The sequence below is a fragment of the Vulpes lagopus genome, chromosome 14, assembly GCF_018345385.1.
Source record: "Vulpes lagopus strain Blue_001 chromosome 14, ASM1834538v1, whole genome shotgun sequence".
In the NCBI taxonomy this organism is placed as follows: domain Eukaryota; kingdom Metazoa; phylum Chordata; class Mammalia; order Carnivora; family Canidae; genus Vulpes; species Vulpes lagopus.
In genome coordinates this window covers 27734839-27761851 of record NC_054837.1, presented here as the reverse complement: position 1 = coordinate 27761851, position 27013 = coordinate 27734839, and the positions used below count along the sequence as shown (strand labels likewise).

The window sequence follows — 27013 nt, the reverse complement described above, 5'->3', positions numbered from 1 at the left end:
TCTCTCATAAACATTTTTTTTAAATTACTGAGATATTTCATAACCCTTTTTTCATCCTAAGGATTTTACATCCTTAAAAATCCCATATTTTACACTTACAGCCCATCTGAATTTGGAATAGTCATTCAAGTGCTCAATGACCACATGTGCTAGTGGCTACCATATTGGACACTGTAGCTCTCATAGGCAGACCAATATCATAAGGAGACAGTCACACAGATAAACAACACTCCCTTACCAATTGATAAGCACCGTGAGTAGAAAGCAGAATGTACTATAGGCAGGGACAGGGAAGCATTAAAGGAATCTTCTGATACTTGCCCCTCCCCTGCCCAGAGTTCCTTTTTAGAATCAGTCGAATATTCTTTTTTTTTTTTTTAAGATTTTATTTATTTGAGAGAGTGTGAGCTAGAGGGAGTGGGAAGGAGAAAGAATCCAAAGCAGACTCTGAACAGAGTACAGAGCCGGACATGGGGCTCAGTCCCATGATATTGAGATCATGACCTCAGCTGAAACCAAGAGTCGGGCACTTAACCCACTGAGCCACCCAGGCACCCCAAGTCAATGGAACACTCTTATGCCTTTTACCAAACACCATCCACCACACGTGCTCAGCATAAATGACTGTAAAATGAAGCATTCAGACTTTGCTGGCTGATTTTTGATAATTTTCCATCTAGGGATCAGGAGGTGAATTGCTTTCATTTCTCATGGTTTTTCCTGGGCTCCAGATCAGCAACACAGCAGCCCATGACCTGGTACAGCCATAGATGATGTCATGAGGCATCACATGGGGTCCAAGCAACTATCTCCACTGACGAGGATGGTTTTTCTATCTAGGAGAAAGGGGATCAGAGCAGGAATTTGAACCCCCAGACCTGGTATGAATCCCACTCTGCCATTTATTTACTGGGTAACATTTGGCAAGTTATTCAGTATCATCAAACCTCAGTTTCCTCACCTGTGTAATGAGAATAATGAAAGCAGTGACCTTCAGTGATTGGTGTATCCGTGGAGAGAGATGACCATGGATGGTAAGATTATCTGGGACATGGTAAATGCTGAATAATAATATTTTATTTTTATTATTATTATTATTATTATTATTATTATTATTGGCCCATCAAGGATGCCCTCCCAAACCCTGAATTAATTGCTCCCTCCTCACATTACTCTAGACACTCTAGTGTTTGCATCACCTCCTCCTATATTATGGTTCATCTTGGACGTAGCTGTGTCTCCCATTCAGCTCTGACTCCCCAGAACAGGAACTGTGTCTTGTCCATCTCAGCAAGAACAAAAATCTACCTACACTTGGTGATTTTTCCCTTCCCTAGATTCTGGAACATTCTTTCTGTACACCATTGCCTTTTCCTTCTCCAAGAGACAGTTCCTAATGTTCCACCCACCAAAATGGGTAAGCCTCCCTCCACTTACACTCTCTCAAGGCCCGCTTGCACTTTTTCTTCAAAGCATTTAGCACTTGTAATTGATGAGTTACCTGGAGAATCTGCTTTGATGTTGATCTTCCCACTGGACTGAGAGTCCCACAAGGGCAGGGTTCGAGTCTGCATTATTCATCTAGAAGTTCTCAGCCCACAGAGCACATAGCAGGTGCTCAGGAAATGTTTGTTGAGTGAATGAGAGACTATTATTCATTCTGGGATTTAAAAGACCAGAGACTATTCTCAGAATAATAAGACAGCTTAAGGAACTTTTGTAGCTGACCTTTACAAAATAATTTGCTCAACATCCACCATACATTTTCCTCCACCTCTCTTAAATAACGAATTCTCTGTGGACTTTATAAAACCTTCAAGCTGTGCTGTCCAATAGAAATATAATGTGATGCATGGATGAGCTTTTACAGATTGTAGTACCTACATTAAAAAACAAGTAAAAGGAAACAGGTATGAATTTTAATAAAAGATTCTATTTGACCTAGCATATCCAAAATGTTATCACTTCAACATGTAATCGATAACAAAAAATGCTGATGAGCTATTGTATGTTCTTTTTTCTTGTACTAAGGCTTTGAAACCTTATGTGTATTTTGCACTCACCAGCACATCTCGATTTGTGCTTGCCACGTTTCACACGCTCAGTAGCCACATGTGATTTGTGGCTGCCGTCTTGGAAGCCGTAGAGAAACTACTGTGGTTTTCAAATTCTTCTTCCCAGTGTGCAGTACTATGTGTGAAGGCAGAGCCTTTCTCAGGTGGTCTTCGTAGGACACCAGATAAGCACAGCTGAGGTTTATCACCCAGCACTGGACAAAACCTGTCCTCATAATAGGCAAGACGGAAGGGGTCAGTCATACCAAGAGGTGACATATATTGGGGCATAATGCATCCCATGAGTTTTATGAAGTGCTATATACATGTGTTAAATCATTTGATCCTCCAGCAAGGGTGAGTGTGATGTTTTTATTCACACTTTACAGAGGGGAAGTAGAGGCACAGGGATTGAAGTGATCTGTCTGCTGAAGGACACAAAGATAGTAAGTTGTGGAGCTGGGATTTGAACCCAAGTGGCCTGGCTCCAGCTTGTGCCTTAGCTGGCCACTTCTACAAATGAACTGTCTCAGAATTGGCCACTGTCATTTCTCTAGGATGGTGTCACAAACAGGACCTAGAGTTGGGGCAACCCACCTAGATTTGTTTCATTCAACAGATTGTGTTGAACACCTTCTGTGCACCAGACAGTACACTCATAGAGCTCACATCAAGGGAAGGAATTTGATAACAGACGCTCCCCCAAAAGGCATCACTGGGATTGGTAAGAAAAGCCTGGTTTTGAAAGAGGGAGATTTACAAGTAGATACTCCCAGTAGATTCATCACTGAAGAAGTTGGCACCAGAGGGAGAGGTCTATCTATCTCTGTCAGGGAAGATAAAGATGTTCTAGTCCAAAGTGAGATACCCCGCCCAGAGTGTTCTTGAAGATGTAGAGACAGTGGCCTGTGGGTACCAGGAGCTCACTCCAGCCATATGTAGGGGAGGCCCAGGACTATGCCAGAGGGACTGGCTACCAGCAGCCAGCATCAAGGCAGCTGTGAGGCCAGAGCTCAGAATTCGTAGCCAGGGGCAGAGAGGGACAAGATGGTGCTGAGCCCTAGAAATGTCTTGCCCAAACTCATGTTATGGAATGTCACTGACAGAATGAAGAACTCTGTGAGCAAGAGAACAAATGCATGAAGGTAGCTCCTCACCATGGGATTATCCAGCCATTTATGTTTCCATCAGTCATTGGTTGAGCTGTTTGACATCTCATGAGAGCTTGAACAATTTCTGTTTTAATTTTCAGTGGCAAGGAATCTTCCCCAGACGTATCTCACTTTCCCCCAGAGCATGTGTCCTATTTGGATCTCTAGAATTACACTTTAAATAACAACAACAAAAATAATAGCTGCTAGCAACCTACTCTGTGTCAGGCGCTGTGCTAAGCATTTACATGCAGCTTCATTCAGCCCCCTTAAGAGGCCCAGGAGGTAGGTTGTTTTTCCTCCATTTTCCAGATGAGGAAACTAAGGATCAGAGAGGGCCAATGACATACCCAAGGCCACACATATGGTGGAGCCAGGAATTGAACTTGGACTTTCTAACTCCATACTTCTGACCTTCATTTCCCCTTCCCATCCCATGTTTGCACACATCAAAAATGAGCATATTGCTTTGTAGACTCAGACACCATGGTTACATATGACTCTCTCTCTCTTGTCTTCGAAGGTGGTGGCCCTTAGTAAGAGAAGTCAGGAGGCCGAGGCAGCTTTCCTGAGTGTTTACAAGCAATTAATTGAAGCACCAGGTAAGATACATTTGGATTCCATAATTGAATAATTAACAACAAGGAACAGCCAGCTGTTAGGTCGTCAAACAGGGGTCTCCCCTCAGTGGGATCTAGGGACAAGCCAAGACCCTTGGGCAAGGCTGGGCCCTCCACAGGTGGGAGTTGTTGAGGGGTGAGAGGGTCCACACCCGGTCTTATGTAACATGTCCCCACACAGTTCCTCTATCCTCCCCCACCACCTTCCAGTGTTAGCCAGAGAGCTTTGGGGGGCTCCAGGCAAGATCTCCCACCTGGACCTTCTTGGGGAGCCAAGTGTCTTGTCTGCCAGAACCCCCATCCCATTGCCACAAAGGACAGATGGTGCCCAGTGCTCTCTGCCAGCTGAGGGTGCTGGAGGAAAACTTTCAAATGTTTCCCCAACATGGCATAGGTAACCTCAACCCAGAAGAACACATCCTTATGTGACTCTGTTTACATAAAATATGAAGACAGGCAAAAATAATCTGCCAGCACTATTCACAATGCCCAAAAGGGGAAAACAACCCAAATGTCCATCAGTGGATGAATAAAGAAAATATGGTATAATGGAATATGATGCACTGAACCTGCTACAACATGGATGTGCCTCAAAAACACGATGCGGAGTGAAAGAAGCCAGACACAGAGGTCACATAGTGTAAGATTCCACTTATATGGAATGTCCAAACTAGGCAAATCTAAAAAGACATATCAGATTGGTGGTTACCCGGGGCTGGGGCAGGACCGGGGGGCAGTGACTGCTAATGGGTGCAGGATCTCCTTTTGGGGGGATAAAAATGCTCTGGAACTAGATAGAGGTGGTGGTTGCACAACTTCATGAATGTGTCAGCTCCCACTGAACTGTTCGCTTTAAAATGATAAATTATAGGTTCTAAGAATTTCACCTTGACTAAAAAAAAAAAAAAATTAACCTGTACTGCTAGAAGTCAAGACAGTGGTTTCTCTTGGAGGGGGCAGTAGTTCCCAGGAGGGACCTCGGGGGGCCGGAGATGCTGTTTCTTGATCTTGGTGTGGATTATACAGTTTGAAAACATTCAAACTGTACATTCAGCTGTACACCTAAGATATGTAGATTCATTTCTGTAAAAAAGTTTCCCTTTTCCAAAATGGCCCATCCTCTGCCACCTTCTCATTTTTTGAATCAAAAAGAAAAGGAGCCCAGAGAGGTGTAAGTGATTTATTTAACAGTGGTAGGGCTGGGAAGGGACCCTCTGTGCGAACTCCCTCCACCTAGGCAGCCTCCCAGTCCTTTCTGGGCCCTTCCACACAGCCGCAGGAATCAGTGCTATTGGATGATTGAGGCTGGGGGCTTATGAAGAAGAAAATGAAATCCCAGCTAAGCCAGGCCATGGAGAAGTCAACATCATTTCTACTCCATGTCGAGTCGTTTGTGGAATCTTTGTGTTTGTGGGTGGGCAATTCCCTCATTCCATCTGTCTTGAACAAACAGAGTGGCTTGAATTGTGTTCTCCCAAAATGTTTGTCCACCGTGCACCTTGGAATATGAATTGGAATATGCAGAGTCTTTGCAGATGTAATTACTAAAGGATCTCGAGATGAGACCATCCAGATGCAGGGTGGACCCTAAATCCAATGACTAGTGTCCTTGTAAGAAGAAGAGAGGACATAGACCCAGGGAAGACCATGTGAAGACAGGCACCGGTTGAAGTGATGTGGCCACAAGCCAAGGAATGCCTGAGGCCACCAGGAACTGGAAGAGGCAAGCTCCCCGAGCTCTGTGAACATGTCAGTTTAAAAAGCACTCCCCTGGTGTAAAGGTGGTTCTACCCTCTGCGTGTTACAGCCCTGGGAGGACAGGCCCCCCAGTCCCCTTCACTGGCATACCCAGAGGTCAAGTCTGACACCTGAGGTCTCACAGCCAGGAGCACTGGGGGCTCATGTCTCAGCACATTGAACATATACATCCAGAGCGTCTGCTCTGTGCCACAACTTGGCTGCACAGAGGAGACCTTGTTTATTCCTGGAGCTCCTGTAACAAGTTACCACAGACTGGGGACTTCAAACAACAGACATTTATTGTCTCAGAGTTCTGGAGGCCAGAAATCTGAAACTGAGATATCTACAGGGCTGTGCTCCCTCTGAAAACTCGAGGGGAGGGTCCTTCCTTACACCTTCCAGCTTCTTGTGGCTCCAGGTGTTCCTTGCCTTGTGGCCACATCACCCGCATCTTTGCCTCTGTCTTTGCATGGCCCTTCCTCCATATGTCTGGGTTCCAAATCTCCAAAGCTTTTTTCTCTTAAAAGGGCACTAGTCATTGAATGTACGGCCCACCCAGATAATCCAGGATGATCTTCTCTAAAAATCCTTAACATGGGATCCCTGGGTGGCACAGCGGTTTGGCGCCTGCCTTTGGCCCAGGGCGCGATCCTGGAGACCCAGGATCGAATCCCACATCAGGCTCCCGGTGCATGGAGCCTGCTTCTCCCTCCGCCTGTGTCTCTGCCTCTCTCTCTCTCTCTCTGACTATCATAAATAAATAAAAATTAAAAAATTAAAAAAAAATAAAAATAAAAATAAAAATCCTTAACTTAATTACATCTGCAAAGACCCTTTTCCCAAATAAGGTCACATTCACAGGCTCCAGGCATTAGGACATATCTGTTTGGGGGCCACCATTCAGCCCACTGAGGAGGAGTATGCAGACTCCATCCTCTTTGCCCTGATCCTGCCCACTGGTTCCTCACTCCCAAGAGGGCAGCATGCTGTGTGGGTCTCCTCAGTGAGGATGTTTTGGCAGTGAGAATGACTGGGGTCAGACAGTACAGCCCTTGGGGCTCTATGCCCAGCATGAGAACATGGCCCTGGGCATGAGGCAGAGATGGCCATGTCTGCAGCCCTGCCTGTTGTCAGCCTCACTGAGGACCACACCAGGCATGTGGCTGAGAGGTCCCGCTCCTGGCAGGTACTTTGCTTATGTCTCTACTCTCATCAGAGGCATCTGGGAAAAAAAAATTAGTAAAATAAGCCCTCTTATTTACTATCATTTTTCAATCCTTAAGGACCCACAGGCTCAGCAACAAATGACATTGGAGAGTAACCCATAAGAGACCCCAAAGATGTCTCCTAGGAGTCCCCACACAAGGATCCTCCTCTGGACCCAGTGTACATCCCTTGTAGCACCAGGGGGCAGCACTGAACCTGGCTTGCGTTTCCAGGGGCAGGGTTCCACTCAGGCTAGAATCCTACTTGGACCACTTACTCCCTGGGTGACTGCAGATGAACTAATTTACCTCCTAAGCCTCAGCCTCTTCTTGTATAAATTGGATACTGAGCTACTTTCGTCTTCATGTATGTGTCTGGCTTCCCTAGAAGTGAAATTCTCTAAGCCTGGGACTGAGTCATACTGAATTTGGATACCCAGAACCTGGTACACAGTAAGCACCTAATAATTGTTGAATGAATTAGAAATAAGACTCAGATGCAGAAGGGGAAGGGTTATTTGAATGAAAATGTGCTCTTTGAACTGGAGCCCTCTGCGTGTCATATGTTTATTTACTCAGATAGCATTTATTAAGTGCCTGCTGTATGCCTGGCACTTGCTAGACACTGAGAACCTAGCCATAAGCCTGCAAACAGCAGACACAAGCCCAGCCCTCAGGGAGCTCGCATTACTGTGGCAGAGGTGGCTAGATCATCGCTGGAGTAATCACTGCTTGTGGCAAACCTAGGGGAGTTCCAGCAAGCCTAGTGCTTGAGGGTGAGAAGAGGTTCCTGCTCCTGCTAGGGAGAGTCATTCATTCTGGGCTTCACTGTGAAACCTTCATCTTTATGGAGATAGGGCCGTTAACTCACTACCAGGGCCAGCGTTCCAGCCACCGTCTGTGAGAGTTCCCAAGACTGGTACAGAGCTTTCCAGAAGGTCCTCATGCCCTCCTGCCCCTCTCCCCAAAGGGTCATTCCAAGTCTGGTGCTGACTCCACGCGTCTGATTTTCCAGCTCTGCTCCCCAGAAATGGCAAGGCGGGGGAGACGTACGTCCCTAGCTGTCACTGAGTTGGAGAACAAGGAGCCTTAACTGATGAAGACATACCCTTCGAACGGCCCCTTTAGGGGCTCTAATTCATTTTCGAGACATTTAAGAATAACAAAATGTTTTAATGATTTCTTAGGGGAATTAGGAAGACATATTTTTGTTCTCATTAAATTTTATCCTCAGACACAAGAACCAAATGTCAGATGTGTTTTTGGTGCTCAGAGCTTCCTTGCGCACTGTCCCCCCACCCCCACCCCCCGGACACACACGCTCTGCTCCAACCCCCTCCAGGAAAATAACACTCCTGAAAAATTTGCTAGGATGCACACTCTCCTGTTTTTATATTTCTTGACAGGCAAATTATTTGTCGAAATACTTTCCACCCCCCTCCAAAGCCACACAAGTCCTGATTCAACATTTTTGTTTTGAATGACTGCTGCCAACACAAATCTTTGGCAGAGAATGCGATATGGCGTGATTGCTCAGCAAGTATTTTGATAAGTGTGCAGCCTGTATGTCTGTAATTACGAAAGAAAACCGTAAATCTTTTGGATATTGTTCACACAGATGTGGCGTGAAGTGAGAAAAAAAAGCAGTAAAACGTGTTAAAAGCATAATTAATGTCATTGTTGTGGAGGATGATTTGATTTAAACCTTTCTGACTTCTGGTATCGGTGGCGGCTGATTTCTTTATCGCGCTCACAGTCACTAGGTACCGACCCAAGCTTCACAAAGCTAACTTGTTAACTGAGTGATTAGTTAAAAGTAAAAGGGGAAAAAAGAAAGAGAGAGAGAAGAAATAGAAAGAAAGAAAGAAAGAAAGAAAGAAAGAAAGAAAGAAAGAAAGAAAGAAAAGAAGAAAAGGAAACAAGGAGAGAGCAAGTGAGAGGGCAGGCAGAGGAGCACTGCTGAAGAGATAAGAAGAGAGGTGAGTGCCCCCAAAACGTTTTTTCTGCTTTATTTTGGTTTTTAAAAATCCAGTGCAAGAGATGACAACTCCCGACAGGCATTACTCTCCTTGCTTCTTCTTTCAGGAGGCAAGGCTGGTCAGCTTAGGTGCTCGAGCTGCAGAGTCAGACCCAGTGGGGTAGGACTCTCCGTTTGGTGGTTTTGAGCTGTGTGACCTTGGGCAAGGGCTCCAACCTCTCTGAGCTCTGATTTCTATGTCTTTAGCAGAGGTATAAGAATAGAATGTACTCATCATTTGACATGAAGATTCACTAAACTAGGTGCAAAAGCACTTGGCAGGGTCTAATAACCAGCACCCCACCGCAAAGCTGACATCAGAGTATAAGTTACATGGATCACAAGTGTTTGCTGTTGATCTTACAAGGTTCTGTCAGTTATCGAGGACATGGGGTGATGAGCAGTTTAGGCAACAGGGTTACTGAGTCTGGAATAGGAAAATACTTTACGGTGTGTCGGGTCTTAATTTTTTTCTCCCCAATTATAAAAGTCACATATGCATGCTGCCAACTTCAGAAAATACAGAAAAGTGAAAAGAAGGAGGGAAAACTCTGCCAGAGAAGCAGTGGGAACACTGTTTTTCTTTCTGATCTTTTCCCTATGTACGTTTTCAAAACGGTGGTTCATTCTGCTTGTGCCATTTTGAATCATCCTTCCTTTTACCCAACATGAGCGTACGTATTTCCCTGTGTGATTAAAAATCCTGAGTAACTTTGGTTCATCGTGTATAATGGTCTCTTGTGTGACTATGCTATAATTTGCTGGACCCCTTCTCCAACATTGGGCATTTAGGGTGCTCAGGAATAAACAGCTTATTGGTACTGTACTGTAGTTCTGAGGACAAGGAAAAAACCTTGGGAAGGAAAACAGATTGTAGCCATGCATTGGCCCCAAACCTAGGATCAGTGATTAGAAAGAATAAGAATTTTTTTTCTCCTTGTTGATTTATTTTGTACTCATTGTTACACTAAATATCTTTCCATATGTTATGAACTATTCATATTCTTTTGTGAATCCCTGGTTCACGTGTCTGTAGCCCATTTTTTCTGTCAAAGAGATCACTTTCTTATTGATTTATAGACATTGTATTTTAGGAATAACCTTTGTCCTGGTAAACATGTCTCATATCTTCTCCCCTAGTTTGCCTTTTGTTTATAATGTCTCTTGTATATGGTACACAGCAAGCATTCAAAAAATATTTGCAGAAAGTAGGAATTCTTAACAAAACTTGGCTTTTCATGGCTTCTGGATTTCATGTCATATTTTTTAAAACCCCTTATTTCTTGAAAGTTATAGGGGCTTTTTAGTACTTTGTGACCCTAGTTTTTAAAAATATGAATCTTTGAACCATCTTAAGTATATGTTGATGGAAGTAGTGAGGGAGGTTAAGCATTTAGCTTTGCGTTTGTCCCAAATGACTAGTTCTACTGCCATCTAGTGGATAAGCCACCTTCACAAATACAGAAAAGAGGGTTTTAGTGTGGTGAGAAACTCGGGTTTCTGTTTGCTCTCACTTCCGTCCCTTTCTCCCTGAATATGCCTCTGCTTAGTTGATCCTGTAGGAAACAAGGCCAGATTTTCCCAAAGACGGTAGTTAACTTTAGAAGGTATTACCCCACCATTGACCCTTACCTACCAGAAGTGCTCTCTCACTGCAGCCATTTGTCTCATTTTCACTAATCGTGGTGGCTAAGGGCTGGAGGAAGATTAAATGAAAGCATCTGACACGATGCTGGTACCCAGTAGTTGCTCAATGCACAGCTGTTGCTTTTTAGAAGGAAAGGCAGGCATGTTAATGGTGACTTTTCATCAGTTCATTCTGAGCACCTGCTTAGTGCTGAGCCCCATGGGAAGGCAAGCTTGAGCCTTCCTCTGCCCTCAGAGACTCTGCATCCGGCAAGGACAACATGACCCAAAGACAGATGGCCAGAACACCGAGCAGAAAAAGGACTCCAAGGCTAGACAGCCAGAGGGGGTGCTTCAGAGAAGGCAGCCTTTGTACTTGGTTCTAAAGCATAAGCCACCATCCTCGTGGGGCTGTTTGTGGGGGTGCTTCTCGTGTGACAGGCAGTGCACTTGGCCCTTTCCCAGAAATGAGTTCATGATCCCCACAGCTCCCTTGATGGTAGACAAGCTGTCCTTCTGTGCAGCTGAGAAAATATAGGCTCAGAGAGATCAAGTCACTTGCCCAAGGTCACACAGCAGAGAGATGGTAAAGCCTGAATCTTGACCCCCGGCCCCTAACCTATATGCAGGCTTAATTTAAAAATTACAAGGAATTGGACAAAACCATGGGAGGTTGGGCTTCCAAAAAGAATGACAAACATCTGAGGGGCTTTGTTGCCAGTTGAGAGGTTCTAGACTAAGAAGATGGGCCCTTGGCTGAAATGAAATGCAGGTGTGTTACCCAGAAGAGAAACTAGTTAACCCCCACTAGCCAAGAACTCCTCCTTCTCCCGGCCCAGGGCTCCAAAGCCTGGTACTTTGGTTGAGGGGAAACGGTCACAGAGCTTGAAATTCAGGGAGCAGAGTGAAGCTGGAAGGAACACTAGCAGGACTCCAGGCCAAAAGACCCTCCAACAGAGTAGGGCAAGTCCCCCTTCTGCCATTGTGCCTTCCCATATCATACTTCACTTTGCCGCTTCTCAGTTTCTCCATTTCTAAAATAGGATGATAATCTTACCTAATTATAAATCAATCGGGTGGATTCAGTGAGAATGGAGAACATTTAGCATGGTGCTTGGTATGGAGTAGTATCCCCATGCAATTCATTAGACAAATACTGAGCAACTCCTGTCCTCCGAATGCTCCGCTCACCACCAGGAGCATGAATTTTAGCAAAACACACTGTTACTGGGCGGAGGTGGGTGCAAAAAAAACAAAAACAAACAAACAAACACACACACACACTGTCCCTGCCTGCCTGGAACTTTCTGTGAAACTCAGTATATGGGAACTTTATTTTTACTAAAATGGACATGACTTTGAATCCTGGTTCTGGTGCTCCCTGGCTGGGTGACTGAGTGACTGGTTCTACCTCTCAGCCTGTTTCCTGTTCTGGAAAAGCACACTTACCTTCTGGTACCTCTGAAAGGAGTGATCATGGTGAAGGATGGAAAAGTCCTTCTGAGTGTCTAGCACCTAGTAAGTGCTCAGCAAATAGTCACTGCAGCTATGTTGGTGTTGTTGTAGTGCCACCACCATCCCGTGCCAAGAAGGAAGACCTTCTCCGGCCCCTCTGCCTCTACTGAAGCCAGAATACCCCCAGAGCAGCCGGCCCTGGCAATGGAGAGAAGAGCGGGTGGGCGGACACATGGCTCACGCTGTGTGTAAGGGCCCCACACCCCATCTGCTATCAAAAAGTTAAGATTAAAAGATCAGAGTTAGTCTCGATGATGCTGTCAATAGCCCGAGCCTCCCACCCATGCAGGCGCCCGGAGCCTGGGCCCAGATGGGAGAAGGCTTCTGTCTCAAAGATATTTTGGAGGGGCGCACGCATACTTCTGCATATATGTGTTTCTAAACAGCCTCTCGGACAGCCTTCACGGCTCTAGCTTTCCTAAAAAAGCTCTGAATGCCACTTTCCTTCAGATGGACACAGTGGGAGGAATGAGACAGCTTTTCCTAGCTCCCCGGCTCCCCGCCCCAACCCCATAGATACTTTCTGAAAAAACACCAACAGCATCAGCTAGTGGTGGAAGATGGAATAGATAATGTTTTACCCGGCTCCTCAGACAGGGCCTTTGTAAAGCCTGGCGCGGTATTAATATATTACATTTCCGTTGGCAGTACTCTCTAAGGGGTTAGATCCAATGTAACCAAAATGAATTAGTCATTTTATTAAGCAGTTTATGCATAAAGAGCAGGTTGATGGCTGTAAGACAAAGGCACTCTGCTTCTTGACACTCTTCCCCTCCCTGCACTCCCGTCAGTACCTGCCACCTCGGACGGTTCATGTTAGATCTTCCGTGTCTGCCAGCGTACTTGATTAATCCAAAAGATTGGCTGTCGTCAAACATTTCTGATGTGGGATCCCGTTTGGGGCTTTTTCATTCGGGTTGGATCTAAGGCCATTTGATTCCCACTGCCACTGCCCTCCTCTGCATACTGACTGTCAGGAGTGAAGCGAGGAGTCCTGCTCACAGCCCTGGGCAGCTGTTCACAGCCCTGGGCAGCTGTTCACAGCCCTGGGCAGCTGTGTGTCTTGGCTGAAAGGTCTCCGGTGGAAGTGCTGTGCCCAGCCCAGCCGCGGGCTCCCCGGCTCCGGACGAGGAGTTGTAGGGATGTTCTGTGTCACTACTCCTAACAGCAGGATAGGAGGCTTGCCAGACACCAGAGTGGGGGACATGGGTCACTTTGGAGAGTGGGGGCTTGGTGGAACCCAGCATTTTCCCCCAAGGGGGGGGGCACCTGACATAGGAAACAGCCTCGCTCTACCTGGCACAACACTGAAACTTGGAACACATTGTGTGCCAGGTGTCCTCTTTCCATTTACTTCTAGATAAAGTTTCAGGAAGGAGCTAGAGTATCTTAAACACCTATAGAATACCTGTGAGTCTCCCTTTTTAGCCAAGGGAGAGCCAGCCAGCCTCAAGCTTACAGTTTTTTGGGTAGCAACAGAGTCTAACTAAAATTTAATAACATTAATTTTCACCAAACATGGGGCTTGAACTCGCAACCCCGAGGTCCAGAGTTGCATGCTTTTCCAACTGAGCCAGCCACGCATCCCCTCTTTGTGTTTATTTTTATGGGGTTTTTAAAGATTTTATTTATTTATTTGAGAGAGAGCACAAGGGAGGGGAGAGGGCAGAGGGAGAGGAAGAAGCAGACTTCCCGCTGAGCAGGGAGCCCCAAGTAGGGCTCGATCCCAGGACCCCAAGATCATGACCTGAGCCAAAAGCAGATATTTAACCAACTGAGCCATCCAGGTGCCCCCTATTTTTATGATTTAAAGCACCTTCTATTTATGATACAGGATCCCAATTATCTGTTTACAATAATGTAACAAAATATTCCTTTAAAATATTTTTAAGTGAAGTCATGTAAGGACAAATGTCAAGTTGGTAATCTTTTAGGGGCAGGTGGATACAGCAGAAGTTGTGAAGTGAGTATGCCAGGGTCTGGCATTTGGGCTATACTGGGTTCAAACCAGGTCTGCCTTTTTCTAGGTTGGTGACCTTGAACAAATGGCTTTCCTTTGCCAGGCCTCAGTTTTCTCATCTGGAAGATGGGGCTATAACCATCTCTCACATGATTTAATTGTTTTGATGATAAAATGAGATGTGAATATATGCAGAGTATTATGCGTATGTTGGGGTGGGAGTGAAAAAATGTAAGTTCCCCGGAGCTTTTGGCTCAGGACACTGGATGAGAGTCTTATCTATCCCATGCCCTAGCTTCCCAGATGTGGGTGCCCCACCTGCTCCAGGATTGATGGTAGCTGGAGTTTTGAGAATGAAGACCAAAAACTAGTGTTTAGAGGGCCAGAGCCTGCTCTGAACCCAACTTCCCCCTCAGCAGCAGCACCCAGACCAGCCTATAGGGAAGGGAGGTGAAGCTGGCACCAGAATTGCCCAGACATTGCCAGCCTCTTTCAGCCCCACATTCTCATCTGTAAAATAGGTCGATTGTGAAGATTGAGCCAAGTTGTGTTTTGGGGACAGTAACTGGGGCAGGTGGTGGGCAGCTGGCCACAAGGGTCCACCACTGTTTCTTGGTCTGATGGGGGCTGTTCCTCCTGGTGCTACCTATGTCTAGATTCTTCTCTCTCTCCCCCTACTGGCTCCCTCGTGTCCTTCAAGGCTCTGTTCCAATGTCACCTCCTCCAAGAAGCTTTCCTTGACCAGCCTGCCTCCAGTAGCAGCATTCCACCCCCCCACCACCACCACCACACACTCTCTGCCCTGACCCTGTGTTCTTCTTCTTCCTTACCCCCTTACTGCCCTTTGTTTATTTGTCCTTTATCCATCTCTCCTCTCTAGAATGTCAACCCCAGGAAGGCAGAAATTCCTTTTCACTGCTCTACCTCTGAGGCCTCTACCTTCATCTCCCTGGCACACAGCAGATGCTCAGAAAATATTTGGCAGCTGAAGTAATGGTGTCTGGCACATAGTAGGTGCTCAGTAAAAGGGTACTGATGAATAAATGACAGTATGAGGGTCTGTATTTGCTTCCTATTATTGCTGTAAGAAATGATCAGACTTAGAAGCTTAACATGATCCATGTTTACTGAGCACCTACTATGTGAAAGGCCAGAGCAGGGCCCCACAGGGAAAGGGAAGCCTAAAGAACTACACAAGATGCCCCCCGTCCCTGTGACTGTCAGGTTCTCTGCAAAACCTCTTCCAAACATTTTAAAGATCTGTTGTCACTTCTCTCTCTTTCAATTTGTATTTGTAAGAGCAGCCAGTGACATTTAGCTGATGGATCAAATAATGCTGTTGGCCAAAGTAAGCAAGAAACACTTGGATTTGCCAGCCACCACAGCCGAACATTTTACCTACATGTGATTTGGCAAATCTTCCAGTGGTCTGGATGCTAGTAATGTTGTTCCTCCCTAACTTGGCCCCTGGCAATGTAGCTCAGGGCTCCATGGATTTCTCCCAAATAGGGGAAGTGAGAAGAAATGGGTTTCCCACATACTGTAAAATCTAAGAATTCCCACACTGCGCCAACAGGGAGGAAATAAAGGGTTGAAAATGCCTGGGGAAGTAAGAGACCATCATTGCTATGTACTTTTCAGAGCAGGGACCCTACTCAACACATGGCCTGATGCCTCAGTAGTTGCAGAGGAAAAAAATGCAGGAGAGTGAGAGCCCAGGACCTGTTGCTTTCTCTCACACAACAGGCCTGTTGCCTGGATGCCAGGTGAGATGGGTGCAGCAGGAGGAAAGTAAATTAGACTTGAGTGAGGACTTTGTTCCTGTGGGACTTGGAGTCTTGGCAGCTCCTCAGCCCTGCCTCTCTCACAGTTGGTATCCACACAGTTATCACATGGTATGGTTTGAATTGTGTGCCCCAGAAAGATATATGGAGGTCCTAATCTCTGGTACCCATGAATGTCCTAACCTCTGGTATCCTTATTTAGAAAGAGGGTCTTTAAAAAAAAAAAAAAGATTTTATTTATTCATTCAGAGAGAGAGAGAGAGAGGCAGGGACACAGGCAGAGGGAGAAACAGGCTAGCCCGATGTGGGACTTGATCCTGAGACTCCAGGGCCACGCCCTGGGCCAAAGGCAGGCACCAAACCACTTAGCCATCCGGGGATCCCCCTAGAAAGAGGATCTTTACAGATTTGATCAGGATAAAAAGTCATCAGGTGGGCCCTAATTCAGTATGCTGGTGTCCTTAGAAGAAGAGGAGAGAGACACACAGAGAAGTCCATATGATAATAAAGCCAAAGCCAAGAAACTACAGGCCAAGGAACACCAAGGATTGCCAGCAACACCAGAAGCTAAGAGGAAGGCGTGGAGCGAATGGGGGAAAGCACAGCTCTGTCAATAGAGCTGTGGACTCGTGTCCTCCAGAATATGGTGTATTAGTTTTCTGAGGCTGCCATATCAAATTACCATAAACTAGGTAGTTTGAAACCATAGAAATTTATTTTCTCAGTTTCTCAGTTCAGGCCGGAAGTCCAAAATCGAAGTGTTGGCAGAGTCGGTTCCTTCTGGAAACTCCAAGGGAGAACTGTTCCAGTACTTTCTCCCACCTCTGGGGGTGGCCAGCCATCCTTTGTGGCAGACACATCACTTGAATCTCCACCTCCATCTTTGCAGGGACCTCTCTGTGTGTCTCTCTGTGCCATCTCCTTTTCTCGTAAGGACACCAGTCATTGGATGAGTCAACCCCAATCTGGTTTACCTCATCTTAACTTGATCTTCTGCAAAGACCCTGTATCTAAATATGATCAAGTTCCAAAGTTCTGGGTGGACTGAATTTGGGGGAACACTATTCACCTTAGGACACCATGCCCCATCAGTTCTTCGGGTCTCCTCTGCAATCTGAGCACTGTCTCCGCTTCTGCTACCTCCCTGACCCCCCAGCGCTTGCTTGGACAGCCCCAGTAGCCTCCCCTCTGGCTCCCTCTACAGCTCATTTTTCACACAACAACCTGAAGAGCCTTTGCAAAAGGCAAAATAGAACAAGGCACTTCCCACTGCCCTTAGGACAAATCCCGTATCATCTGTATCACCTGACTGGGATGTCAGTTCCACACAGACAAGGCACCACCGTGGCCCCACAGGTGTTCAACAAACGTGCTGAGCGAAGCCTGTACATGGATTTGTAGGCCCCCTGTGAGCTCTGCCCACTCCAGACTCCACTAGAAAGTGCCAGCACCACACCATGGGTTTCACATCCACAGATTCTGGATCCTAGTAGCAGCTCCAAGGGGAGACACTATGGCTGTCCCCATTTTACAGATGGGAAAACTGAGTCCAAGAGGAGAAAGAGGAGTCGTGTTGGTTTTGGTCCTATGGAAGCCAAGACAGATGCCAAGATGGTATTAGACAAGCAACAGGTTTTTTGGGAGAAATGCCCATGAAGGATGAAGGAGAGGGAGAGGAAGAGGCAGGGAGAGCCTTTAGATGACAATGCTGGTCCGAGCCTAGAGGTGAGGGGAGGAAGAATCTTTGGTGGGAGGACCCTCAGACTTCAGTGCGGCTCTGAGAAAGTCCCTGCGAGGGTGACATACCCGAGCAAAGTGTCCCAGGCTGCTCAGGCTGTTCTAACAATACCACAGACCAGGTGGCCTACACATAAGAAATGTCTTTCTCATAGTGGTGGAGTTTGAAGTCCAAGACCAAGGTGCCAGCAGGGCTGGTTTCTGATGAGAACTCTCCACCCAGCTTGCAGATGGCTGCCTGTGCTGTCTTCGCGTGGCCTTTCCTCTGTGCACGGGCAGGGAGAGAGCGAGCTGTGGTGTCTTCCTCCTCATAGAAGGACACTGGTCCTATGGGATTAGAACCTTAACCTGTGTCCTCACTTCACCTTAATTACCTCTTCAGAGGCCCTGTTTCCAAACACAACCACATCAGGGGCTTCAGGCTTTCACACATGCATTTGGAGAGACACAGTTCAGCCCATGATACGGGGGTTGCTTTGTCCCGCGTCATCAGGAATGGCCCAGCTCTACAACCTCTACCATGCTAAGTTGGGCTAGGAGCAGCCCCAGGCAAGCATGGCCTCTGAGCTGACACTACCCTACATGGGAAGCACGTGGTGTGCCACTGGCTTCTTGCAGGAGGTTTCCATGGCTTGCCACAAGTCATAGCCATAAGGGTCACACTCACTCAGAGTCTGCTGGGTGCCAGGAACCGTTATGAGGCTCAGCATGCCCATGGACTCCCTGTACCACCCATGCAGTATGTCCCATTGTGCCCATTTTACTGATGGAGAAACAGGGACACACAGAGCTTGAGCAACTTTCTCTGTAGACGTCACAGCAGGGAATTGACCCTCCCAGCCCAGCCTCCTCTCCCTTTGTCTGAGGGTGGTTTAGGAATTCACAACATTCGCACCTCTTGTGTCAAGCTAACCTGTGAAGGTGTTTAATATAATTTTTCTGCCAAACATCCCAGCTCTAAGGGATAGGCCGAGGGCCAAAAACACTCACTTTGGCAGGACTCCAGCCCTATCTTACTGACATCCAGTGTTGATATACATGTAATAGGAATTTGGACCAAGAGCCCAGAGAGGTCTAGTGCTTTGTCTAAAGCCGCACAGCAAGCCAACAGCAAGGCCAAGAACAGAACCGTCAGTCTCATGCTTCTGGCCTAATAGTAAAAAATTCCTATGCCCTGCCACTAGGCAGCTTGGCTTCCTGCAAAGAATCACCTGGCACCCTATGTTCGAATCCCACCTCTGCCACTTTTGAGTAGATGACCTTCGGCACATGGCATCTCTTCTCTGGGCCTTCATTTTCTTGTCTGGAAGATGGAGAATAGCAACATTGACCTTCCCGGGCCTCACCTTGGGTAAATGACTTCATTCTTCTCCTTATGCCTCAGTTTCCCCACCTATAAAATAGGAACACAACAGTACCTACCTCATACTGCTGTGGTGAAGATGGTAGGAATCCTAACTCAGGTAAAGTGCTTTAGTTGTTAGATTTTGTCACAGCCTGACTTTGGCCAAGTTACCTGAATACCTGCCGCTTTCTCCCTCAAATCAGGGAACCAGGAAGGAAATATGGGAAGAAGAGGCCCAGGGACCTGTCTCGCCAACTTATTAATAGACTTCAGGGAAGTCACAAGACCCCACTTTTCCCCCTCTGTGCCCTGAGGTAGGGAGTGTTGGACCTTCTAAGCCCCTCTCCAAGAGGATGTTCCATGCTGGAATATTTGGGTCCCAGAGTTCAAGGCAGGATTATTGGATTCTGGATCTCCTGGGGACTGATGAGAATATATGAGACCATATCTGGTCCCAAGACAGCACAGATCATCACCAAGCAGAGAGCTGGACTCCAGGTCACCACAAGACCAGGTATGCTGCCCCCTCAGGTGATGGCAGCCTTATCACACTTCCCAATCCCAGCTATGCACCCAGCACCGTGCAAATCTCTATCTACCTTCTCTCATCCAGGTATCACAACCACACTCTACACACTCGGCCCTATTTTCCAATAAGCTTCCCAATAATAATTCCTGGGAATTAGAAACAATTGTACTTCTCCCACTGTATTAGCAGGAAAACGAGGCTCATGGCTCCTTAGCATTTGGATCCAGACCTGGGCTTCAGCTTCTGTGAGTTTAACCACTATGTTCTATCCTGTGCCATTAAACCAAGGCATAAAACGGGAGGCTTGGTGTCACTGAACATGTATCAAGCGGGGGATCCAGCCAGCCCTGCTCCTTCAGCCTCTCCAGAGGCCCACCTGAGGGCAGCTCCCCCTAGCCAGAGTGCACTGGGCAGCAAGGAGTAGCCCACAAGGCTCAGAGCAGAGCGAAGCATCAGTCCCTGGAACTGGGATGGATGATACCCTTTATCACCCAAGTGTAATCATTTGGCTTAGATGGGCTCTTGGCCAGCCAGTCCCGAAGCCATGAGCTGGATCTTTTCCACCTCCTTGGAACCAGAATGAGCCCTCCATGGCCCACTCCAAGCTGCACCCTCCCATGTTTATCTAACTTCCCTGACCCCAGCAAGTGCTCGTGGCCTTTCTCTTCCTTTCTGAAAAACCAGGACACAATAGGAAGCGTTTCCTTGAACTTATTAAAAAATCCAGACTTGTAAATTAATTTGTCCGTGTTGTACAAAGGCAGTGCAGATGGACTCATTAGCATGCACACAACAAATAATTATAGATGAATTTTTAGCTGGCCTGCCTAATGCGCTTGCTGGGTTAATTATGTCAATGTATAATTACATCAGCCCGGGGAGACATAATGGCATACCCTGCTGAGCAGGCCCTGCCTAATGACGGGGCGTGGGGGGAGTGCTGACAGAGGAAAGACGGCAGCGTTCCCGTGCACCTGCTTACCTCGGCACAAACGCCCATTGTCAGAGCCTCCCACCACCTAAACAAACAGACAGGAGGAGAGGGATAAAACGCAGAGGCGACCTTGTTCCAGCCGGACCTGAAGGCTCCTGTGTATGTAGGCACTGGCCCATTTCTTCCATCAGCAGATGTTTATTGCATCAGGTTGTATGTAGAACTTCATTCACCCCCAAAGGGTCGATGGGGAGCAAAAACAGATGCAATCCCAGCCCTGCCTTGTGGAGTTTGCAGTCCAGTGGGTGTTAATTAGGTAGACTTGCCAATCAATGAAAATTCTAAGTACAATGAGTGCTGTAAAGGAAAGGTGCCAGCAGCTGGGAGACCCAAATCAGAGGAATGACTGGCTAGTCAAGGCAGGCTTCCTGGAAGAAGTGGCATTTGAGTTGCAATATGAAAGATGATTAAGCATTAACTAGCTAAAGAAGTTAGAAGAGAGGACAGGGTGTTCCTGGCAGTGGCTCTTGCCCATACAAAGGCTCCAGGGTAGGAAGGTGCCTTTGAGGAACTCAGAGAGAGCCAGGGACTGGAGCTCGAAAGGAATAGCCTGGGCTTCCATTTGTTCCAAGGTGACCAAATGCCAGGCACTTTTTGTGTGTGGATCCTCATCCCAGACCTCTGAGGTTGGTACTTTTATGGTTAGGTACAGAGAGGTAGAGTTGCTTGCCAGAGTCACACAGCAATCCTGAAAAGCAAGTATAGATTAGACCAGGACCCAAGATCCATGCTCTCAATCCATCTGTCCCCCAGCAGACCACAGTCACCAAGTGGATGGTGGCAAGAGACTCCAGGAGAGGGACCAGCAAGAGAGAGGGCTCCAGTGCATTTGAAAGGACTGTGGACCAGACAGACCCAGAGCCCTTAGTCTTGAGCAAGGAGGCCCTGGCTTTCCGGGGCCCCCATGAACACCCACCTGGGCTGCTGGGGTGAAAGTGTCTACACCTCTGGGACAGGAAGCCTTTGTGGCATGTGAGAAAGAGATCCAGACCTGAACCTCACCTCCAGCCTTCAGTAAATCACTTGGCTTCTCTGAGCTGGTTTCCTCTTCTCTGAAAAGGAATTGAATCCAAGCCAGCCTCCAGGGGATAGAACCCATTCCAGTGAGCAGCTTTGTAACCTAGAAGAGGTCATACCAACCTCTGGCATCATCCAGGTGTCCTTAGTACCTGCCCATGGTGGAGAGTTGGGGAAAGTCACCGGGAAGAACTGCCGGAATCTAGATCTGAAGGAAGAGGAAGCACTTACTAGATGATGGGGAGGGGGGACAGAATTCCAGGTGGAAGGACCTTCACATTCCTCATCTTTTAGCTGTTGAGAAATTGGGGGGTATCTTACATCCAGGAATGTATTTCACCCCCAGAAAAGCCATTATCTAATCAGCCACACATGGGGGCGCCTCGGTGGCTCAGTTGGTTGAACATCTGCCTTTAGATCAGATCATGATCCCAGGGTCCTCGGATCGAGCCCCACGTCGGGCTCCCTGCTCAGTGGGGAGTCTGCTTCTCCCTCATATTCTCTCTCTCAAATAAATAAATAAAATATTTTTTTAAAAATTGACCACCCACATAGCAAATGACGGGGTGTTCGTCCAGGTCCATTGAGAAGCACCCCAAGGAGGATTAGATACATAGAACTGAGGAAACATGGGGCAAGGAAAATACGGAGCGGGGTGGGAGAGACCTCAGAGGAATGAGAGGCAAGGAACTGGTAGAAGCATCCAGACGGCTTAGTCTGGGCCATCTGTAGAGTGCTGGGGAGGCCTTGGGGACGTCATTGGTCCTTAGAGCAGTCCTGTGTCCCTCGGGAGTCTGTCACTTCCCCAGCTACTGCCTGCAGGCCTGTCTGGGAAGGCCAGGGGCTGGCTGGCCTCGGAGCAGTGGATTTCAAAGCAAGGTCTTTGTTTAGTGACACCTCCTATGGTTGGAGACATACAAGACACAGTCTCATGGCTACCACAGATGGCACCATAGAATCCAGAAAATGCCATTATTGTGACAGTTATTATTGTGATTATTATTCCTGGGTAGGCAAGACATCCACACCCATGGGGATGGCACATGCTCCCCTGAACGGGTTCCTAAAGAAGGCTGTTCCCTCATAAAGCAGAAATTCCATGTTGCTCTCTAAGCCATCAGAGCAACTCTAGAAGGCTCTTGTGAATGATTCCCTCCAGCCCCTGCGGAGGGACCCACCAGGCCCTGCAGCCTCAGCCTGGCAGCCCTCAGCACCTAGGGCCCCCACCGCTCTTGTGCTCCTGTCTCTGTGTGTGCAGACCCCGTGCCTGTGTTTGAAGCGACGCGCAGCCTAGACGACAGACTGCAGCCCTCCAGCTTCGACCCCAGCGGGCAGCCGCGGCGAGACATCCACACTTCCTGGAAGAGGCACCCCGAGCTCCTTGGCCCCAAAGGTACTTATAAGGCCTTCGCAGGACATCTGTAGTAAACAAATGTGCTGTGGATCTCTAGCAGCCAATCTTGGCCACCTTTGGAGAGGTGGGGGTAAGGAACTCGACTTTATCATTTTAGATGTAGGACGGGTTATGGTACACCACTACTGAAACAAACCAACCCCAAATCCCAGAAGCTTAATATATTTAAGGAGTGGGAAGTTGCAGGGCATGCTCCCTGCAGTCACTTACGCACCCAAGCTGTGGCAATCCTGCCATTTTGGGCACATGACATGCAGTGTGACAGTGACTGTTGAAACTGGCCAACAGGCAGAGAAAAAATGTGGGGGATATTGAGGTTTATGGGTCCAGGCTTAGAAGCAGCACACATCACTTCCAGCCACATACCATTCACCAAAACTCAATCATATGGCCACACCTGGCTGCAAAGGAGCCTGGGAAGGGTAGCCTGACTATATGCCCAAGAGGGGAGGGAAACAGATGTGGTGAACACAGCACTGTCTCAGCATCAAATGAGGCAAGTCAAGAAACTGGGAGAGCTAAAAATATAGTTCAGATATACATATGATAAAAATGTTTAAAAGCAAGAGAATGATGAACAAAATTCAGCATGGTGGTTACCTTTGGCAGGTAAGGTAGCAGGTCTCCATGGGGAAGAGCAAATACGCATGCGAAAGCTCTTGGGTGTTCATTGAGCCAGGCACTGTCATACGCATTGGTGACATTGTCAGGGACAAAACATAAAAATCCCTGACCTTCTAGAAGGAAAGGCTGACTGTCACCAATAAATGTTAAATATATGGTATTTCAGATGGTAAGAAAGGCTTGGGGGGTGGGGGGAGAATTAAGCAGAGAAGAGGGGAAGAGATACTTGCCTAAGGAATTAAGGTGGAGATTTACCTCAAAGGTCAGCAAGATAATCTTTTTTTTTTTTCGTAAAGGGCCAGAGAGTAAATATTTCAGGCTTTGCAGGCCACACATTTCCTATCATAGCTACTCAACTTTGTGTGGAAAAAAGCCATAGAACATAGGTAAGTGAGTGGGTGTGACTGTGTTCCAATAAAACTTTATAGACAAAACAAGTGGTGGGCCAAATTTGGCCTAAGGGCTATCATATTGGTGCAGACCCCTGGTCTACCTCCTGGAGTCATGGAGATAATGGGCTGAGGCCTGCCAAATCAAAGTTTGACTGCTCTGGCCCACTCCCCATTTCACAGGTCCCTCCTTCCCTCCTGGTGCCTAGAGAGTACCTAGTCTATGCCTGGTCCTGGGCAGTCTTCTGGGGAAGATTTATGTTGATACTGCCAGCTTGGTTCCTATACCCAGAATGCCCTTCCAGCCTCCCTGACAAACCAACTTATATATAGATGGCTCTGTGAAGCCTCTGAGATCCCTTTAGGGTTTGAACTTCCCTCTATCACAATAATAGTGGTTGTGGGAATCGCATCTTCAGAGCATTGCTCTGTGCCATGTGCCTTTCACACTGTATCCCACTGTCTCCTCGTATAAACCTTCTGAGGTGTCACTGGCCCCATTTTACAAACAGGGAAACTGAATCTCAGAGGTAGCAGGCAGCCGAGCAGGGATTCAAACCAAGGGTCTTGACCTTGGACCTGGGCTGTGTCTCTCTGTGAGGATACTTGTTGCTGGGTATCTTGATGGTCAAACTTTGTTTGTTTGTTCGCTGCTGTGGCCTCAGCCCCTGGAACCTTCCCAGCGCATGTGTGTGTCTGTGTGTGTGTGAGAATGAGCCAGGCCCTGAACACTCTGCCAGGCCCTCAAGGGACTCTGCAGACTGCCCAGCCCTGCAGTCACCCTGCTGTGCCAGGCTCACTACAGGACCTTAACAACCAGCACAGAACTTAACCAAGTCAGTCAGACCCAAGGTCGGGAACCCAGATTTTTGAATTCTTGAGCCATTCACCTTCGATGGCTGGTCCCTGAGCACCTTTTCTCCCCATGACAAATTGAGTGCCAAAGGCACACACACTGATCCCCTGAAGGAGCCACCACAGGCTTGCAAAAGTGGACCTGATGTGGGCCCTGCCTCAGGGCCCTGGAGGTAAGGTGAGCTGTGACTGAGCATCTGAGCGTATGCCATCACCTACGGGGAGGGGAGTTAAAACCTGCAGTTAGCCCATGACCTAGCAATTTCACTCCAGGCTATCTACCCCGGAGAGCTGAGAGCAGGTACTCAAACAAAAACGTACACAAAGGTTCCCAGTAGTACTGTCCACAACAGCCAAAGGTGGAAACAATCAAGACAACTGTCAACAGATGAATGGGAAGACAAAATGTGGCATAGCCATGAAATGGAATATTACTTAACTATAAAAACAAGTGACGGTCTGATCCATGTTACAACTTGAATGAACTTCAAAAACATTTTGCTAAGTGAAAGAAGCCAGACACAAAGGGACATCTATTATGTATGATTTCAACGATACGAAATATCCAGAACATGCAGACTTAGTGGTTGCCAAGGATTTGGGGGGTGGGGGTGGGGAAGGAGTGTCGGACGGGCTTCCTTTTGGGGTTGTGACAGTGTTCTGGAGTTAGTGCTAACAGTGGCACAATACTGTGAATGTACTAAATGTCGCTGAATTGTATGCTTTTATGTATATTTTGCCATGACTCTTAAAAAAGTAAAAAGGCTGAGGAGGCAGAAGCAGATCCCAGAGGGCAAAGGCAGCCCCTGGGCATGCTGCCTGAGGCTGGCACCATGGGAACTTGATGCTTGTTCACACACGCCCCCCTGCTCCTACGCAACAACCCAACTGACAGTGGTGATGGCAGGTCTCTCCAGATGCCCTCTCTCTACCTCCTGAGTTTGGGAAATGAATTCTTGTCCCAGCACTACCAATCCATCCGGTTTGTAGAAGGCAGCTCTGGCTGCCACGCCACTTCCAGCGATAGGTGGTTTTCCCTCTTTTTCTCCCTCTAGAGCAGAGAGAGGGGACGTCTCCGGCAGGGCCCACGCTGACCGAGGGGAGCCGCCTCCCGGGCATTCCCAGCAAAGCCCTCCTGACAGAAACTTTGCTGCAGAGAAATGAGGCGGAGAAACAAAAGTGAGTGGGGTGGAACAGGCGGGCCCCTGCTGCCTCACCTGGCTGGGAGGTGGTGGGACCTTCAGAAAATCTAGTGCAGGTTGGAGATAGAAATGCAGGCCTGGTTTCCAGCCACACCTCAGCAACTCAGTGGCCAGCCCTGGGCAGGTCACATCACCTGTCTGAGCTTCAGTTTTCCCAGCTGGAAAATGGGGCTAACGGTGGTGTATTGGTCAGGGTTCCCCAGAGAAATAAAATGAAAAGGATTTTTTATTTTACTTAAGACACGTATTTTAAGGACCTAGTTCACACAATTGGGGCTGACAAGTCTGAATTGGTAGAGCCAGCCAGCAGGCTGGAAGCTGTCAGGCAGGAGTCAGTGCTGCAGTCTTGAGGCAGAATTTCTTCTTCTCGGTTTTATTCTTAAGACCTGCAACTGATTAGACAAGGCCCACACACATTATGGAGATTATTCTTCTTTACTTAATGTCAACTGATTGTAGATGTTAACCCCATCTACTCACAGCAATCCCAAGATTAGCGTGTGGCTGAAACACTGGGTCCTGGAGCCTGATCAGTGCACAGATGATATCAACTCCTAATCTACCATAAGAATGAATATATGAGCTTAGCTCAGAACTCACTGGGAGGAGTGTATGTCAGTAAATGGTTGTCCTTAGAGCTGATGTGGGAGTAACAATGCCTGGATTATTATAAACCGGATTCTTGGGGCATTTCTAGGACAGTTTCCTGGTGCTCATTACATTTATCCTTTCATTCACTTACTTCTTTATTCATTTGTTCCATGTATTTATGTAGCCACTGCTGTGTGCCAAGCATTGTTCTAGGGACACAGCAGTGAACAAATGGACAAACCTCCTTGCCCTCCTGGAGTTTATTTTCTCATGAGGAAGACACAATTAAACAAGATAAATAACGTGAATAGTCTGCTACATGATGATAAGGGTTGTGAAGGAAAATAAAGCAGGGGTGGGAATGAGATTAAGGCTGAAGTTTTAAAAAGGGTATAAGGAGAGGCCTCACTGAGGTGAGCCAAGCCCTAAGGAGGTGAGAGAGTGAAACTTAGAGATATAGGGGGAGGGCTTATAGGCAGAGAGGACAGCCATTGCAAAGGCCCTGAGGTAGAAACATGTCTGGTGAGGTAGAAACATTTGACCAGCAGGGAATTGAGTGTGGCTAGAGTGGTGTGAGTGAGGGGAAGAGATAGGGTGTAGGATCAGAGGTAAAAGGGCTCCTTCCCTAGAGTCTCTGAGCCAAA

General features: G+C 47.4%; 1 protein-coding gene across 15 annotated transcripts in view; it reads left to right on the top strand.

Annotated features, from left to right (window-relative positions):
- Positions 1-27013, top strand: part of CUX2 (cut like homeobox 2) — a 322707-nt gene that overhangs the window by 257836 nt on the left and 37858 nt on the right. For 14 of the 15 annotated variants that reach the window (XM_041729255.1, XM_041729262.1, XM_041729269.1 and 11 more), the window contains 3 exons: positions 3729-3807; positions 22553-22687; positions 25632-25755. In XM_041729255.1, coding sequence (XP_041585189.1) covers positions 3729-3807; positions 22553-22687; positions 25632-25755 — 338 coding nt within the window. Of the gene's footprint in view, positions 1-1337; positions 1418-3728; positions 3808-22552; positions 22688-25631; positions 25756-27013 lie in introns of all 15 variants that reach the window. The other variant, XM_041729268.1, reaches the window with a different exon arrangement.